The sequence below is a fragment of the Tasmannia lanceolata genome, unplaced genomic scaffold (genome assembly GCF_043159265.1).
Source record: "Tasmannia lanceolata isolate RefF3 unplaced genomic scaffold, GAP_Taslan_0.1 ptg000008l, whole genome shotgun sequence".
Taxonomy (NCBI): Eukaryota; Viridiplantae; Streptophyta; class Magnoliopsida; order Canellales; family Winteraceae; genus Tasmannia; species Tasmannia lanceolata.
In genome coordinates this window covers 68,637,312-68,653,846 of record NW_027518685.1, presented here as the reverse complement: position 1 = coordinate 68,653,846, position 16,535 = coordinate 68,637,312, and the positions used below count along the sequence as shown (strand labels likewise).

Below are 16,535 nucleotides of genomic sequence, written 5' to 3'. Positions count from 1 at the left end.
AAAAAAAGGTAGGAAAGTTTTTATATTTTTTCCCTTTCTAAACTTTTTCCATTAAATTGCTACACTCCAAGTTTTTGAACACGGAGACTTTGACATTGTCGTTTGTAAAGAGCCATTTTTGCTTTGATCAAAAGCCATGCTGAGTGGCTTGCCCAAATATTTTATTCCTTGAAAAATGTAAAGTTTACGGTCAAAGCAAACGAATGGGTATAGTATTTACATCCATCTGCTTTGATACGTCCACTCCTCTTTTCACTTTACTGATTAGCAGGAACTGGCTAGAATAGCCCTTGCCTATGGGCTTGGAAGAGTAGGGTCAGGCCCCAAGTCTGAAGTCTGATTCTCAGATACTTGAAACCAATTCAATCCAAACTTTACCGAAAGAACAGGTGCATAATGATAATAAGCATCTCCATCAGCACCCGAATCTTAGACTATTCCATTCCGTTTTTCAGCTGGGTTGGATACGTAGTTCGAGTCGCCGCTGTGAACTACCAGTGAAAACATTTTGAAACCGCTCGTTGTCCCCTATGTTGAAGAAAGGGGCAGAGAAGTTCAGGTAAAGCAAATCAATTGCTTGCCATTAACGATTCCTAACCACGTGCATTTGTTGTATGATCAATAGGGAAGGGGGGAGAACTGGTTAGTCAGGGAAAGGGCTCAGTGCAAGCCTCCCCTCTCTCTCAAAAAGCAAAAAGGGCAACGCACGGCGGAGACAAATGCTCCTTTCATGATCGACGCGCATTCCAGTGTCCAATGGTAAACATAATGGCAATGCATTGGACCGCTTCTCAATCTTTCCTTTCCGTCTTTCAGTAGCGGTTAGTCATTGCACATCCGAAGACGATGGCATTCGGCGATCAACAGACCGCAAAGCAAACAGAGATTGAAAGAGTCCCCTCCCACCACCTGTGAACGACCGTGCGGACTGAGAGCTAAGTCTAGATGGATGACGGAACTAGGAGAATGGACCCTGCCAGATCTTCTGATCACTAGGGCAGAGCATCTGTCTATGGTGTACGTGTGTACGGATCGGGGTGAGTGTGAGTTAACGTACTCGTACTCCTAGCTTCTCCGGTCTGTGATGAATCTTCCCCAAAGCAAAGGTCTTCCATCACGTGCCACCGAACCGAGCTCCAGGATTTACCCTTAGTGGTGGGTGGACCAGTCTTCTTAATGAGGTTAACCTAGTCGGGCCAGCTAGTAAAGGCATCAAGGCCTATGAGCTTCAGTGGAGCAGGTTACTCAACCACAGCCGCTTCCGCTGTCTAAACATGAAACCTAACGTATAAAAAAATGAATATTTATCGGTAATGCTCAGTAAGAAGGGGTCATCTTTTTCTGTTTTAGGGACAGGTAGATCTCATCCACCGGATTATTGTACATATCTATTTTCGTTCGGGATTAGGGATTTCGTGTACAAATACAAGCGATCTTTAACTACAGATACATCTGATCATATATGTATTACAATAAAGAAGGAGGATTTTCAATGCGAGATATAAAAACATATCTCTCCGTGGCACCTGTGCTAACTACTCTATGGTTCGGGTCTTTAGCAGGTCTATTGATAGAGATCAATCGTTTATTCCCAGATGCGTTGACATTCCCCCTTTTTTTTTTTTTTAGGCCCACCCAATTTCTCTGGTAGTTCGAGCTTGCTTCTAGTACCAAACAAGGGAATCTATTCCTCTCCTTACTCGCCTAAACCTTACTGACTCTTGCTCTTGAACATGAATACTTGAAGTCCCTCCGCAGCTCTGCTCTGTCTTCTAGTCGATTGTTCTGTGGGCAGTGGAGACGCTGGAGATGTTTCAGCAACTATTCCAATCTAATGATTTTTCCATTACCCGCCTTTCATTCGATGGGGGGGGGATGGGTGATGAGATTTGCAGCCCAGGTGTCTAGGTAGTGTTAAAAACTTGTTCGTGAGACCCTCGTGACATAGGCATAGAACTTGATAACTTTATAGATGTTTCATGATATTCATATCGATTAATGCATTGGCATTGCATGCAAAGTGCCCCATCACTCATTCAGATCTCGTATGCCATGATGAGGAACCTATGCTTGTCCATTTTGCTTTTTTCATGTGGGATTGAGATGAGACTATAGCGTCTTCCTCTCATCAGGAAAAAGATCATGAAAGTCTTGTTACCGTTATCATTATGTATATGTCGTGTATAGCATCGCTTGTTTGATGGTACTTTCTTAAGTCGAGACTCGCCTCGATCGGTTTCGACCAAATCCTTTGCCTCTTCTCACTTCACTCCTCCCCGTGATCATTTTCAGGTTTTGGAGTGTCCTAGACGATGCAGGGGACGATGAAGATTTGGTTTTGGAGACGTTCTTACCGGACATACCAGCTGGCATAAAATCGATAAATGAGGAATTGTCGGGAGGGGTGGCTCGACAGGATCAAGGGTCGAAACCAGAATGAAATCAATCGAATATTCACTCCCTAGACAGCTAGGCGAAAGCAAGGGAAGTCTGAAGGGAAGGTGGGATCATGCTCCTCTGCTTTTAGCGATTCTTCCTGTATCTCTTGCTCGCTTCTAGGGACTTTAGCTCGACTGCTAGTCCCTTTAGGGACTCGCCCTATAGAATGAATGGTTAAGGAGAGGGAGAAGGTTGTGTGCCTCTTATTAAGATTCATAAGAACATGGGGGAACAATATCAGATTTATTCTTGCTTCACCCGCCTAACCGTCGGATCCAATACCTTCTCCTCATTCAGGCATACCATACCCATACCCATACACAACCTTAGAGCTTAGAGCTTAGAGCAACCAGGCGATAAGGTTTCGGCTTTATGGACCAGTACTTGATCGGATCCTCGGCTGGGCCGGCTTATTCAAATACTGCCTGAAATGCTGGCTATATAACCGCATCAGCAGCTGGTGGAAGGCCAACTTGAAAAATAGGATCTCTTTCGGGTAGAAATAGAGGTGCTGAACCAGCGATCCTTTTCGTAAGAGTTATTTAGTCCGAAGGAGTCCCTAGTCCCCAGTCCGCTATCCGAAGTCCGCTATCCGGCTAGTCGCAAGTCGGAAGTCGGAAGGCAAGTCGTCCCTAGTCGCAGAAGCCTTTGATTAGTAAGGGGCAGGCAAGTCCCAAGTTCGAAGTCCGAAGTCAGGAGTCGTAAGTCCCTAGTCGCTAGTCGGAAGTCGGAAAGCTAGTCGTGCCAAGTCCGGAGTCTGCTGTCCGGAGCCTTTGATTAGTAGGGGGTGGGAAGTCCCCATTCCGCTCTCAAGTCGGAAAGCAAGTTCGGAAGTCAGGACAGAAGCCTTTGATTAGTAGGGGGTCCCAAGTTCAATCATTCCATTCGCCTTAACGCACCTACCGGACTTGCTAAGGTGCTACTAGTGGCTTCCGATCAACAAAGTATCGATCCGGAAAGATATTGATAAATTACATAAAATAGTAGTCCAAATCACCGGGCTTAACAGCCTGTCATCCTAAATAAGTTGCCCCACCAGCCCCAAATCCATCCGGGTCAGCCTTCTGATTACAGCAACTAAGAAGACCTTATTGTAGATATTTTGTTAATTGAAAAAGGACGCGGGGTCGAATCGATTCCTCATATGAGAGCAAACATACCACAATGTTCAAAGGGGATTTTGTAAAACAAAAAGATGTTGAAAATAAATTGAAGATGAACTACAATGCTACTATATTTGGAGGTGGTAGAAAAAAAGAGCAAACTAGTTGGAGCCACCATGCATGCAAAGAATTTTAGCAACTCGATCTTATCTCAAAATTCAACTAAGTACTGAATTGTGTGGCCATTAGCCATTTATATTGGGACCTATATTTCTTTCCAGCATGTAAGATTGGCAAATGGCGAAGCCAATAATAAGCTAGTTAGAGCAAGAGTGTCTAAGGAAGGCTTAGAGTTGTTTGATTTTCTCCCTCCTTAACGGCCGACTAGTAGTACTTGTGTCTGTATTTGTATACTTCTTTTCTGTCTTGTATTGACCCCTGAGACACGGATTATCCCATTATTTCCTCTTTAATAAACTTTTCTACCATTCACAACAATAGCATGGGGCCACCTAAGTTCTGCATCATATATAGTATCCAGATATGTAACATAGATATGATATTTAGTTACCATATAGTATACAGATATATAACATAGATATGACATTTAGTTACTATTAGGACAAGCATCTATAAGGTTTTAAATAGCAAGGAGCCTATCGATGGCCAGCTACAAAATTTCTCATTATTTATAGATAATAAATAGAGATTTTTATAGTAAGTTGATAAAAAGAGAGACTAGACACTTGAGCAGCCTTAAAAGTTGACGCCAAAAGTGGATATGGATGTATAGTGACCCCCTCCGTCTTTATGGACTTTTTGTACATATTTTTTCAGATAGTGGATTAGTTGAGAATCCTCACTATGATACAAAAAAATTTTGTTTCTCAAGATCTGGGTTGATTCTGGTCTTAAGATCTAATGGGAGAGGAAAGAGACAATAAAAAGAGGTTGTTCATTGAGTGAAGAAAGTGGGAAGACCCATGCATTGCCTGTCAAACAGCTAGGCTGGGTAGACATTAACTACTTTTGGTTTCATTTTTATTAATTTTATATGCCTGCCGACCTGTCGTATTTCAATTCTCTTTGTTTGATTGATTTAGCTTGTCTTATTTGTTTCATTCACCTGTTTTTTAGTTTTGTCTCCAAATATCCAGCATTCTCTTCCATTCTCCCTCATGCAATTTGGACTGTGATTCTCAATGCATTGATTCAAAACTGAAAGCCATAACTAGAGGGAGTTGATATCTGCACTGTAAATTTTGATAATGGTGCTTCACTATTTATTTTATATTTTTGTGAATAGCTGGTACAGTTGATATCTGCACTATAGCAACCATGCAACCTTTATAACAAAAACCCATAATTTATGTTTCAAATGTATACAAAACAAAAAATTAAATGATATCAATATAGTGTTGGCAATCACCACAAGAATTAAACAATGACACACAGCAATTATCACTGTTCGCCACTCAAACACAAACACTTGTTCTTTGTCTTCTGCTTAAAACCTTCAAACAAGCACACAAAAGCACATGAATACATTTATAGAATTTTAATATATGTTTAGTTTTGACTGTCTACTATTCTAGTGTCAAGCTGATGATCTCTTCAAGCTGTGAAGCTCCCTGCATAAAAAAAAGATAAAAATTCGAATGAGAATAACACTAATTAAAAATAATCTAACTCAATGCAAATGCATATGTTTACCTGCAAATACTAATACTATAAAAAAAAATTGCAAAACAGGAACAGAGCATTTAGATGACAAATTGGTGGGCATTTTTGGCTTGAAACATATTAACAGGCAAGTGTACAAGTGTGAGAAACTTATTCATAATCTCAACAATTTTACCTGTTGAAGGCAGCTATCGAGAATAGCATTTTGATTTGTGTACTTCAAAAGTGCCTCACATCAAATGATCATACTAACCTTCTGGTTTGTGTACTTCAAACAGATAGAAAATAAAACGAGAATAGCATATACATCAAATGTTCTTACTGACCTTCAAACAGATAGAAAACAAAACGAGAAGCTTATAACAACTTATAATATTAACAATAGGAGATGTAATCCACAATTTCTTATTTTGATAATCGTGCTCCTCTCAAGGGGTATAAGGGGTATGAAACTGATAAATGATCAAGGGACTATCCAATGTTGCCATTTCTTTTTTTAATTCAGTTACGGGTGTTTCTAATCCCTTCCTCTTGTGAGTAACATCGCAGTTGGGCTAGACCTCCAAAAACATACTTTTATGTTTGGATTGAGGGGATGTCAGAAATTAGAAAGGGTCGGTATTGAAGGAAAAAGGAAACCTTCAAAAGAACTGGATTACAGCCCCTCAATAGCTGAGTTAAAAACATGCATCGGATTAGAGGTATTTCAAGAACCACAAATGGATTACTGCTAATAAGTCAACCAACAATCAGCTTTCGATTGGTAAAGGAATTCAATTAAATAATTAAAATCGACTACCAGGGAAATGTTGAGCTTCGAGTCAGTACAATCAACAGTACAGATCTTGTACAGTTGAATTACTTGTGTCAAATTAGAGACAATAGCAATAACAATACACAACCGACAATCAACATTCAGTGAGTAAAATCCTTCAACTAAACGACTAAAATCATATTCTAAGGTCACTTTAGATCTCTGGATCATCACAATAAAGAAAACAAATCAAGTGTAGTTGAATACTTGAATTACTTGTTTCGGATTACAGGCAAAAACAACAAAATCATTAAAATAATGTTTTAATCTCTGTTTCAAAAGAAGCCAAATCAAATCCTAGTCACTTTGAATGCCACGATCGAGTACCTAGATGAAATAGTCATAATTATGGAGTCAAAGGATATCTTATTTACTTTGAAGGGTGAAAATGTGGATTCGGACAGGAACTCATCCAGCATAAAAGGGAGTTGACACGACAGAGTCGATGATGATGCTGAGACGTTTTAAACTATGGTTGTAATGGCAGATACCTTTCATCAGATTAGAATCGAAAAAAATAAATTGTTGGTACGAGAGGACTAAACAATAAAAAGTTGTAAGATTTATGGACCTTCTAATTGAACAGGCTCAATGCCACAAACCATCATTGCTGCTTAAAAGGTTGAACCAAAACCTTCAAAACAACAAAAACATCTCTGATGAAACCTGCTCTATAAAGGTAACAGGGAACACCATATATTGATATGAGAGTGCTGAAATAATGAAGACTAGAGGTTTGTAAGAAACAAGTTGAACAAAGTCATGCTCAGAAAAACCACTAGAGACACACCTTTTCTATCAAGGTAACAGGTAAGAGGTAACACCATATATTGAAACAAGGGGTTTGCTAGGGACCATCACAGAAAGGCATTTTGTGGCAAGCTGTTGCATTTGAGAGCAGCCACCTCAGATGAATAAAGTTCATAAAACAAAATCTGATGAAAAGTGAGCCTGTGAGGCTGCTCTCACATGCAACAGCCAGCCATGAAATGCCATCCGGGATAGTCGCTAGCAAATCCCTTGAAGCAATATATGTACCACAACCCAATCAATGTAACCATCTACTAGACACATAAGATATAATCTAGCTAAGCGAACCATGAATATGCAGTAGCCTGAAACCCTCATTAGATGAACAATCTTAATTGTCTAGTCAGAAGATTTTTGTCCTCGTTGAGTATGAACCCGTAGTTAATTTCTCATTTTCTAGCATTTGAATATAACACATCGCAATAGAGTTTTCAAATGAACAATTCAGATATGATGCCAATGTAAATTCCGTAACGGGAAGAAGTTAGGAAAAGACCTTTTCAATTCTTCAGATATGGTAGGAAGAAGTTAAGAAAAGACCTTTTCAATTCAGATGTGGCAGGAAGAAGTTAAGAAAAGACCTTTCAAATTCAGATAAGGCGCCAATGTAGAAATGAATAGTGATACAAATAGATGTGCCCATATTACCTTTTGGTAATACAGGTTTCCAACTGTAAAAAATTGCACACCCAATGGTGTTCATCCTCATCAGTCTGGTGTGCCCAGCTAGTCTAGAACATTGCCTCCAGTCCCGAGGTGATCAAGTGTTCAGCTTGATTATTAACATTATGTCCTCATTTTATGTTAAAATCATGTCTTTTATCCTACAGTCATATCCTTTTATCCAGGTGAGGATCACCCAATAATGGTGAGACTAGAGGTAATGGTGGCACGCTAAATGAGTGGAACAAATGTCTAAGTGTGCCACATGTATTATAATGTGACAAAAAAACATAACGGCAGCCCCATCCTTCTAAGAAAACAGTCAATTGAAATTCATTTTATTGAAGAAAATATCATACCAAATTTCCTTGTCATCTTGCTGTGTTTCCTCGTTAGACATAGGATTGCTTGAATCTGTAACATAACAAAAAGATAAGACGAGCAAGGCCAACTGAAGAGCACTGCTATTGACAGTTAAACCCCTTTTATCTACTCTCATTTGTGACCCTATCAAAATGGTGGGTTCTTTAAGAATTTGCCCTAAAATTAATAATTTCCATTTGTAGGCCATGACAAAGGTTGACGTTATACATTCACCATGTGTTTATCCACAAAGCATTGAATAGTAACCATGAGGTCAACTGCCACAACAACAAAAAATGAATGCCGTGCAGTTTTCCCATGAGAAAAAAGGTCTTGAGGCAAGAAAGAACACCATACACCTGATCATTTTTCAAAAAAAAAAAAAAAAAGAAAAAAAGAACAGAAAAAAAAAATCGAGATGTTTTTTTTACCTTTCTCACTAGCAAACTTAGTCTCTGAATTCTTGACCTTCCCCTTCTCTCTGTTGGTATCCTGCCTACTTGGCCGCTGAGATTTCTTTTGCAAATTATTCCTATTATCATTAACAGATGCCAAATTTGAAGAGCTTTTGCTAACTGATGCCCTGTTCTTGACTGCAGTTCTTTTTTTACCACCCTCTTTCTAAATTGCTTCTCCAACTACAGATGCTCTAATATTTTCGGAATTCAATGATTTGGGTTTCAAATTGCCAGCTCTTGCAGTAGAAGTCGAATGACCATCTTCATCAGATGACTCAGGGACCAGAGAGCATGTCTCAGAGACCTGTACCTGCTCTAAATCTTCTGAAATATTGTAGCTTCTCAGCAATTCCTTTGTGGGTTCTCCAAGTTCCAGAAGGTTATGTCGAAGTACATATGATTTCAGCTCATCACGCAATCGCTGAAAAGGCTGTGAATTCAAGCCACAACGCATTAGCAAATTAGAATTATGTGGGAAAGAAAAATCAAGACAGGCAATGTCACAAATATCGTTCTTGGGAATTTCTAGGCAACGGAAAATCTCAGAATATATTAAATTTCTTTTATTTTTTCCAGGTTTATATCAGGAAAAAAAATAAAGTTATTTAAAAATACATAAATATATAAAATTTAAGAAAAATATATAATATAAAAAAATTGTAAAAATGTCAGGATAACATCATGATATTATTGCAATATTTTATGATATTATTGCTATATTTTTAAAATCTAGGGATTATTTCGGAATTGTCGTTTTATCAAAATGTCGCCATAAAAACGTGATAATTTGAAAATATTGGAGATATTTGTGGCATAGAATACAAGCAGTGTGTGTAATGTGAAATTGAAGAATATACGGGCCTAGATACCTCACATCCAGACTCTAAGGCAAGCTTGAAAAACCCAAGTGAAATTGAATGCTTAGCGGCAGATTCAGATATCTTAATCTGTGATATCCAACAAGAGACAGATAAGAGAACACTGAATTTCCGCATGTTTGTCGACTTTGACGCATCAGAGGCAGGTGTATCACAATTTCCCTGGCTGCTAGTTGATTTCTTTGTTCTAATTTCTGATATTGGAGTAATGCTGCTAACCGGTCTCGGTAGTGGGCTGACAGAAGACTTGGCAGGAATTGAGAGGCGTCTGGGTGGTTTAGCAGTTTTTTCCTTGTCAGAAAGATCAAGAACACTCACACTTTTGCTTACATTTGAGACAGCCCGACCCCTGCGCAAGTATGAAATTAATCTCTTCATCTTCTTCTACAGAGGATGTCGTAAACATCTAAATTTGAAATACATATATATATAGAAAGAAATAAAATTTTATATTATAGCTAAAATCTGCCTGTACCAAAATATCTTTCTCCCTCCCATTTTAGAAGGAAATTATATGCTGAAAGGGCCGTATGAACACATAAAGGCGGTACGATAAAGGTACCATCCTTGAGATTTGGTCCAACAGCAGCCCGTCAAAAAGTGAGCTGCTGTAGGATCAAATATGAAGGATGGGATGCTGAGTACGTATTCATAAGACCTTTCATCATATAATTCTCTTAGAAACAAGTCATTTCTCTCATATTTTGCTACTAGACACACCATCTCTCTACCATCTTTTCTTTACACAGAGTTCAATTGTACATGCTCTTTAGAAGATCTTTTTTTCATGTATTTATTTATCCCTTGATCTCATACACCAAAGAAAACAAGATTAAAAATAAATAAAAGGTTTGAAATTTTGAATGTAGTAGGAAGAGAGGACATCAAAATTTCGAATTTAAATATAACTGTGAAGTTAGATTTCTAATGGGTCATGACTAGTTCAACATGTCGAAGTGAATATGTAAAATTTTTAACCTAAAATTTGTTTAGAAAGCTTTAAATATGTAGTTTTATCAACAAAATGATGTATTGCAAGCAAAGATTATAATTAAATAAAATAATAACTTCAAAGAAATCTATATCAAACAAATTTGATCTGGAAATTTATAAATGATAAAGTATGCATATGATCGGTTACTATAAAATGCATAAAACAATAACCAAAAGAAAAAAATTATTTAAATAAATAAAATTTAAGAATAGCTTATGCGCAATCTGTTTATGTATGGATCTAATAAATAAACAATAGAATAATAAAAGAAGAGGATTAAATCTTTCACGATGCTTGCGATTCGTGGGTCCAATCACTGATGGTGGATCTGTCATGGATGGATTGAGAAGTTGGTATTCCGTAGAAGCCCTGTGTGAAAATCAATATGAATGCCGAAGATTTGACGCTCGCATCGCCCCAATATATAAGATCGAGATTAAATAAAATGCTTTGGAAAAAAGTATAAATTCTAGTTTGTATTTGTGTATTAATGGCTTGCATGGTGAAAAAAAACAATTGTAGAAAGTCTACATTATAGTAAAGTGTGTGCAGAGAAAGAAATGACTTTTTTAAGAGAGTTCTCCTGTAACCTTTTGAGCAATAGGAGGCGGGGAAGAGAGAGAGAGAATTGCACCAGTCGAGGGAAATATCCCCACCCCACCCCCTTCTAGGATTTTGAGGGGAAGAGAGAAATGAAAGATCCTCTTGAGAGGAGAGCCTACTGTTATTTTTTTAGAAGTAGGATAGGAGTCCATTTTTTGTACTGCTATAAAAGAAAATGGAAGAAAAAAAAAGATATTTGGGGAGTGCTTAAAATAAAAATGATTATTTTTAATTGAAATAGGGTTGTATTTCAAAAAAAGAACCTTTTCTATAATAGGAAAGTTCGTCGAAAATTGTGTTATCTTTTCTGAAATGACACGTCAATGGTGTTTTATTCAATTTCGCGTACTGTGAGAAAGACTATAATGCCTCGTTCATTTTTAATTGTTCCTGTTTTTTAATCTCCACCACCACCGACGACCATCGCTGCAACTCGAAAAAAGTTGGAGAAGAGGAGAAAGAAGAGAAAGAAGACGATGAAAAAGTGGACAAATTAGATGAAGAAAAGAGCATGAAGAAGGAAACAAAAGAATCGACAATGGAAAAAGTAGAAGACTCCAGAAAAAAAAATTTTAAAAAAGAGAGAGAGGAAGCAGAAATTGGGGCCGTGTCAGTGAGAATTGCGGCCGACTTCGTGAAATGTGGCGTCACTGAGTCGGCCGAAAAATCTCACAGAGTCAACTCTAAATTTCACCAAGCTGACTTTAAAAAATACTGAGTCATTCCTAAATCTCACCGAGTAGACCCCAATTCCACCAATACGACCCCAACATTCTCTTCTTCCCCTTTTTCATTTTTTCCAATCCATTCTTTCGAGTGTCGATTCTCCTTTTTTTCCTTCTCTCTCTTCTTTTCTATTTTTCTAGCATCTTCTATTTTTCCCGACATCGATTCTTTCTGTTTTCTTCTTCCTCTGCTTCTTCTTCCTCCTTCAAGTTGCAGCAATGGTCAGCCATGGCGGTGGAGATTAAACAATAGGAAAACAAAGAAGAATGAGAATAAGGAATTTTTGTCTTTTTAATCGTACAACACCAAACATACATGAAATGTCATAATGGTTCCATTTTGAAGTAATTTCTCCAACAGAACACAGTTTTTGAGAAACTTTCTCTTCTATATTTGGATGTATGTAGTTAGAAGATTTATTAGAAAGAACAAAGATTTTAGAAATATAAGTAAAAGAAACTTTTTGGAAAAAATAAGGACTATAGCCTTTTACTAGTTATGGTAAAAGGTAATCTTTTATTGAAATAAAAAATAAAAGAACAATAGGCTACAATGAGAATTTATATTGTGGCCGACCGTGAAAATCACAAGGGTAGAGTGTCAAAACTCTGCCCCTTGATTTTTTATCCTGGTCAAAGCCCATTTTTTGACTTTCCACTTAGATAAAAAATCAAGGGGCAGAGATTTGACACTCTGCCCTTGTGATTTTCACGATCGGCCACCATATAAAAACTCGGTTACAATTACCCCTCTTTTTCATCTCTTTTCTATATAACAAGTGGCAAAGAAGCAAACACATGAATAATATGTAGGTCGTAATTTAAATAGAATAAAATTAAACTAAATAGACACCTATAGGATACCCCTCTTGTGTGCCTGATTTGAAAGTGTGGTATCCAAATAAATAAACTCAAAAATAAATGACAAAAAATAGTAAGAAAAAACTAGTGGACACAGTAAACAGATTGGGGCAACAACATACAACATCCAATGAGAACACTCTCAATGGCAGCTCGTACACGAACCTTGCTCTGAATTGTTGCCTTGAGCACACAGGACCACATAAAATGAAATTTATACAACAACCTGGCTTTGATACCAAATATGAAGTGGAGCGGAAGTGAAAACCAAGTGGATTCTAAACATCGGCAGCAGAAATCATTGAAGCTTCTAAACTTCTACAGTTATACTCTTTGATTTGGTATGCTCTGATACCAATCAAATGTAGAGTGGTCAGCAAAAGCAACTTTTAATCACAGCAGTAGAAACTCTAGAATTGGTGTGCTTTGAAGCCACTACATATTCAGTCCTTAACTTAAATCCAAAGACGGAGCAACAAATATGAAATTGAGGCGCCCACTATAAAAATCTTTACCTCCCTTAGGCCATGTTTGGATCTCAAGAAAAATATTTCCGACCGAAACTTTTTCTAGGGGAAATGTTTCCTTTCCTCGATTTAGAAGGGAATAAAATTTTCAATTAATTGGGTCATTTTTTCCATCTCAAATAATTTATTTTAGAGAAAAATAAAGATTAAAATTTGCAAGATTTCAGCCCATATAGCTGAAAAATCTTTACCTCCCTTAGGCCATGTTTGGATCTCAAGAAAAACTATGCATGGGTGTAAAAATTGTGGCCCCACCCTAATGCATAGGTTAGTCTAGATTATGGTGGGCCCCACCCTAATGCATAGGTTATTATGAATTCATGAAGGATGCTGTATATGTGAGCATCCATTGGGGTGCAGCTGTCGAGCAAAGATATATATTTTACAGTTTTGTTCTTTTGATATTTATGAAAACACCAAGGAACCAATAGTGACCAAGGGTTAAATGGAGAAGATTAAAAGAGTTGAGAAAATGGTTTTACGATGTTGACATGAATTTTCACAATGTTAGCACTGATGGAAGCTCAATTTTGATGGCAGTAGACGAAACCTTGGCTACACTGGGTTTTTTAAGTTAGGCTCCTTCATCCAGATGTACATGTGTGTGGATCATACAAACTCAAATGATAGTATTAACTATTAAACAATCCCAGAAAACATGAACACATGGTTGAAATCATGGCAATCCTAGAAAATCCAAAAGCCGTGACTGTAATAAGATAGTACAAAGCAATATAATTATTAACTGCATATTAGATCATAAACTCTTAACACAGGAGATGCATAAATTAAAAGATTAAGTGGAAAGTTTGTGAATTAATATTCAACTAACATTCAAAAAAAAAAGTAAAGAAGGAAAAGATGAAAAGAAAATCTGATCTTGCCAACAGGAGACCACTGGAGCAAAAGAAATAAAGGAAATCAAATGCTATATCTGGATGGTAAAGGGTAAAACATCAAAGATAAAGGGCAAAATGAAAGAAAAAAAAAAGGCAAAATCTGGATGTAAAGGAACATAGCTGACGTCTGAATCTCTGTTATCCCTTTGCTTTGGTTCTTGCAATGAAGAAATATAGCTAACAAAGAAAGGAGGAGGATGCAAAGATAAGAAATGAGAAAGAAGCTGAATAAACTTACCGGTGAGCAGATGGATGTATTTGTTGTTCCTTTCCATTAATCCAACAGCAGGTTGGCTGATGATAGGCATGAGAATGTTGTTGCCGGCCGCCGCTATAGAAGAAAGGGGGTTTCTTGTATTTCTTCTGTAAAAGCAGGACTCCTCTTAACCTCTTATTTCATCTACCCAAGACTTCTATTTTGTAAAAGCCGGACTCCCCTTACTCTTATTTCTTTTACCCAAAATTTTGATTTATGATGATTTGCCGAGAATCAAAAAATAAGAAACTGAAATAGTATGAGCTGATATTTTGGGTAAATTATCCCAAAAAACCTCTAATGTTAAGCTACCGTTTAGGAAAAATTGTTGATTTTAAGGGGTGGACCGGTGGTAAAATCAAATCCGAGGCAAAATCGAATTGGTTTGGGGAAATTTAAATTGATTGGCAACTATATGTAAGGGCGGCAAACGAATTCTTATAGGAGGGAAACCCAAAAAACTTTTCCAAAGAAACCTTTTTCCTAGAAAAGGTGAATGACATTTTGTAATCCTACAGGCTTAGTATATATTATAGATAGATTATAGATATATATACCCATCATGTGACCAAAATTGAACATTTTAGATTTTCGGATAATTCCTTAGTCATACTCATGTGAAGAATATTTCTTATCTTGATTGAAGTTAAATATATTTTTTAAAATGCAATAAAAGAGAGTATTCCTACTGAAACCTCTGACAGCCTAACCGAGTGTGGAACCGAGCAAATCCCTACAAGCCACATAACATAAAGGGAGTAGTTGTCCACTTGTTAAGAGCTCAAAAATGAATTGTCTAAGTACTCTTCCCTTCGGGTTTGGGTGAGTGATGATGAATATGGGCCAGTTAAAAAGAATCTCTTTTTTCTTTTTAGACTCAAAGTGAACTCTTTAATAGCTCTCCCTTTTCTGCTTTCTCATTTCCTATCTCCTCCTTCAATTCCACCCAAATTCACTCATTTTCTTCTCCAAGATTGTCAGTGGTTGGTCCTTCATTAGTAGTAGAAATTTCAAATGCACTTATGTCCTTCATTTGTAGTAGAAATTTTGCAAAAAAACCATTCCATAGCTTGCTGAACGACCAAGTTATTTATGAAGAAGCATCGACTAACCCACTAAGAGAGATTTTCTAGGCAATTTCACCAAAAAGCCATTTCGTGACTCACTTTTTAGAGAAAGAACAGCCACATAGCAGCACATTTTGTCTTATTCATTTAATTCACATGATGCATTTGTACTGTCCTGTTCAGTCTAAAATGCCAGGGCACAGTCGGTCAGTGCAACCGTGTGTGGGGAGTGTGTGTATGTGTGAGTGATGCAAGGGCGTGCCAGCCAAGGAGGTATGAAATTGGAAACTCATTTCGAGGATTCAGCAACCGAAACGTTTCCATCCCCTGAGATTGGATTTCAGGTGATTGAGATGAAGAGGAGAACGTCACTTCTTCCTCGGGCTCCTCTATCTATACACAGATGGAAAGGACATCTTCAGTACATACATAATGCCAACTGAGGAGATGTCGACACGCGCAAATTGTCAATGACATGTCGACATGCGAAGAACATGAATGACTCGCGATTGGCAAGGGAAACGTCACCGAGCGTAGAACGCAAATGTCGCTATCGATTCACGCAGAATGCAAACGACTCTCAGGGTTTACAAGCCGTTCTATTTCAACTAAATGACAAAAGAATAGAAACAAAACGCCAATGCGAGGGATAGTTGAATTAAAGGGAAGGACTCACTTGGGAAGATAAATTCATTACATCCTTAATCCGGATAAAATCTATAGCTAGGAAAAGTATAGGTACAGTGCTTGAAAGTAAAGATAAAATGTTAAAACTTGTTTGGATTTTGGTTTTGGTACCTCTTCCTTGGAGACAAATGTCTCTTTATATACCTTTATTTGGATAACTGTAAATACCCGAATTTACCCCTCCCTTTAATATTCGTCCGCTTTGTGAATCAAGGGTAATTTTGTCATTAGAAGTTGGATTAGAATTAGCGCTTCTTTAGAAAAGCCTATAAATACAACTTTAAGAGAGATTAAGAACCCTAAACTGTCTTTGTGGCCCTAAGAGAAGATCCATGAGGAGAAAGAGAGGAAGAACGTGATTCAAGAAGAGAGAACGTGAATCGAGGTAAGATCTATGTTCTACATAAGGTTTAGCATGTTGAGAACACTAAAAAATAATTAAAGTATTTAAAAGATAAGATTTGTGATCAATATGGCTTAGAATAAGAATATTTTGACTGATCTTGGATTCTTAGGGTTAGTATCGCCCTTCAACCCCCAACAAACCCAAGAATTGGCAGTTATATCATAGAATTTTAGTTTTAGAAAGCTTAACCTAAAAGATTAGATTATCTTACAATAATTACTCATACTAATTCAGAGCGTGAAATTGATTTAGATGGATTCCTCTCGTCGATATGAATCCAACGAATCCAACCACGAGCG

At 37.4% G+C, this 16,535-nt stretch overlaps 1 protein-coding gene across 3 annotated transcripts; it reads right to left on the bottom strand.

Annotated features, from left to right (window-relative positions):
• Positions 1-4,863: 4,863 nt before the first annotated feature.
• LOC143885527 (uncharacterized) lies at positions 4,864-14,334 on the bottom strand. 3 transcript variants are annotated; one of them, XM_077389742.1, is made up of 5 exons: positions 14,059-14,334; positions 9,203-9,560; positions 8,307-8,763; positions 7,872-7,926; positions 4,864-5,173 (listed from the first exon to the last, which is right to left on the bottom strand). In XM_077389742.1, exons 2-3 carry the CDS (start codon positions 9,326-9,328, stop codon positions 8,497-8,499), a joined length of 393 nt encoding a protein of 130 aa, XP_077245857.1. In that variant the 5' UTR covers positions 9,329-9,560; positions 14,059-14,334; the 3' UTR covers positions 4,864-5,173; positions 7,872-7,926; positions 8,307-8,496. The 3 variants fall into 3 exon arrangements, with proteins under 3 accessions (XP_077245857.1, XP_077245859.1, XP_077245858.1); XM_077389743.1 differs by lacking the exon at positions 4,864-5,173 and adding an exon at positions 5,221-5,897; XM_077389744.1 differs by lacking the exon at positions 7,872-7,926.
• Between the last annotated feature and the right edge of the window lie 2,201 nt (positions 14,335-16,535).

Excerpts from the sequence above, each read along its gene's own strand:
- LOC143885527 (XM_077389742.1), bottom strand. The coding sequence starts at position 9,328 with ATGCGGAAATTCAGTGTTCTCTTATCTGTCTCTTGTTGGATATCACAG. Across the intron at positions 8,764-9,202 it reads CCTTAGAGTCTGGATGTGAG|CCTTTTCAGCGATTGCGTGA; the intron begins GTATCTAGGCCC and ends TTGAATTCACAG.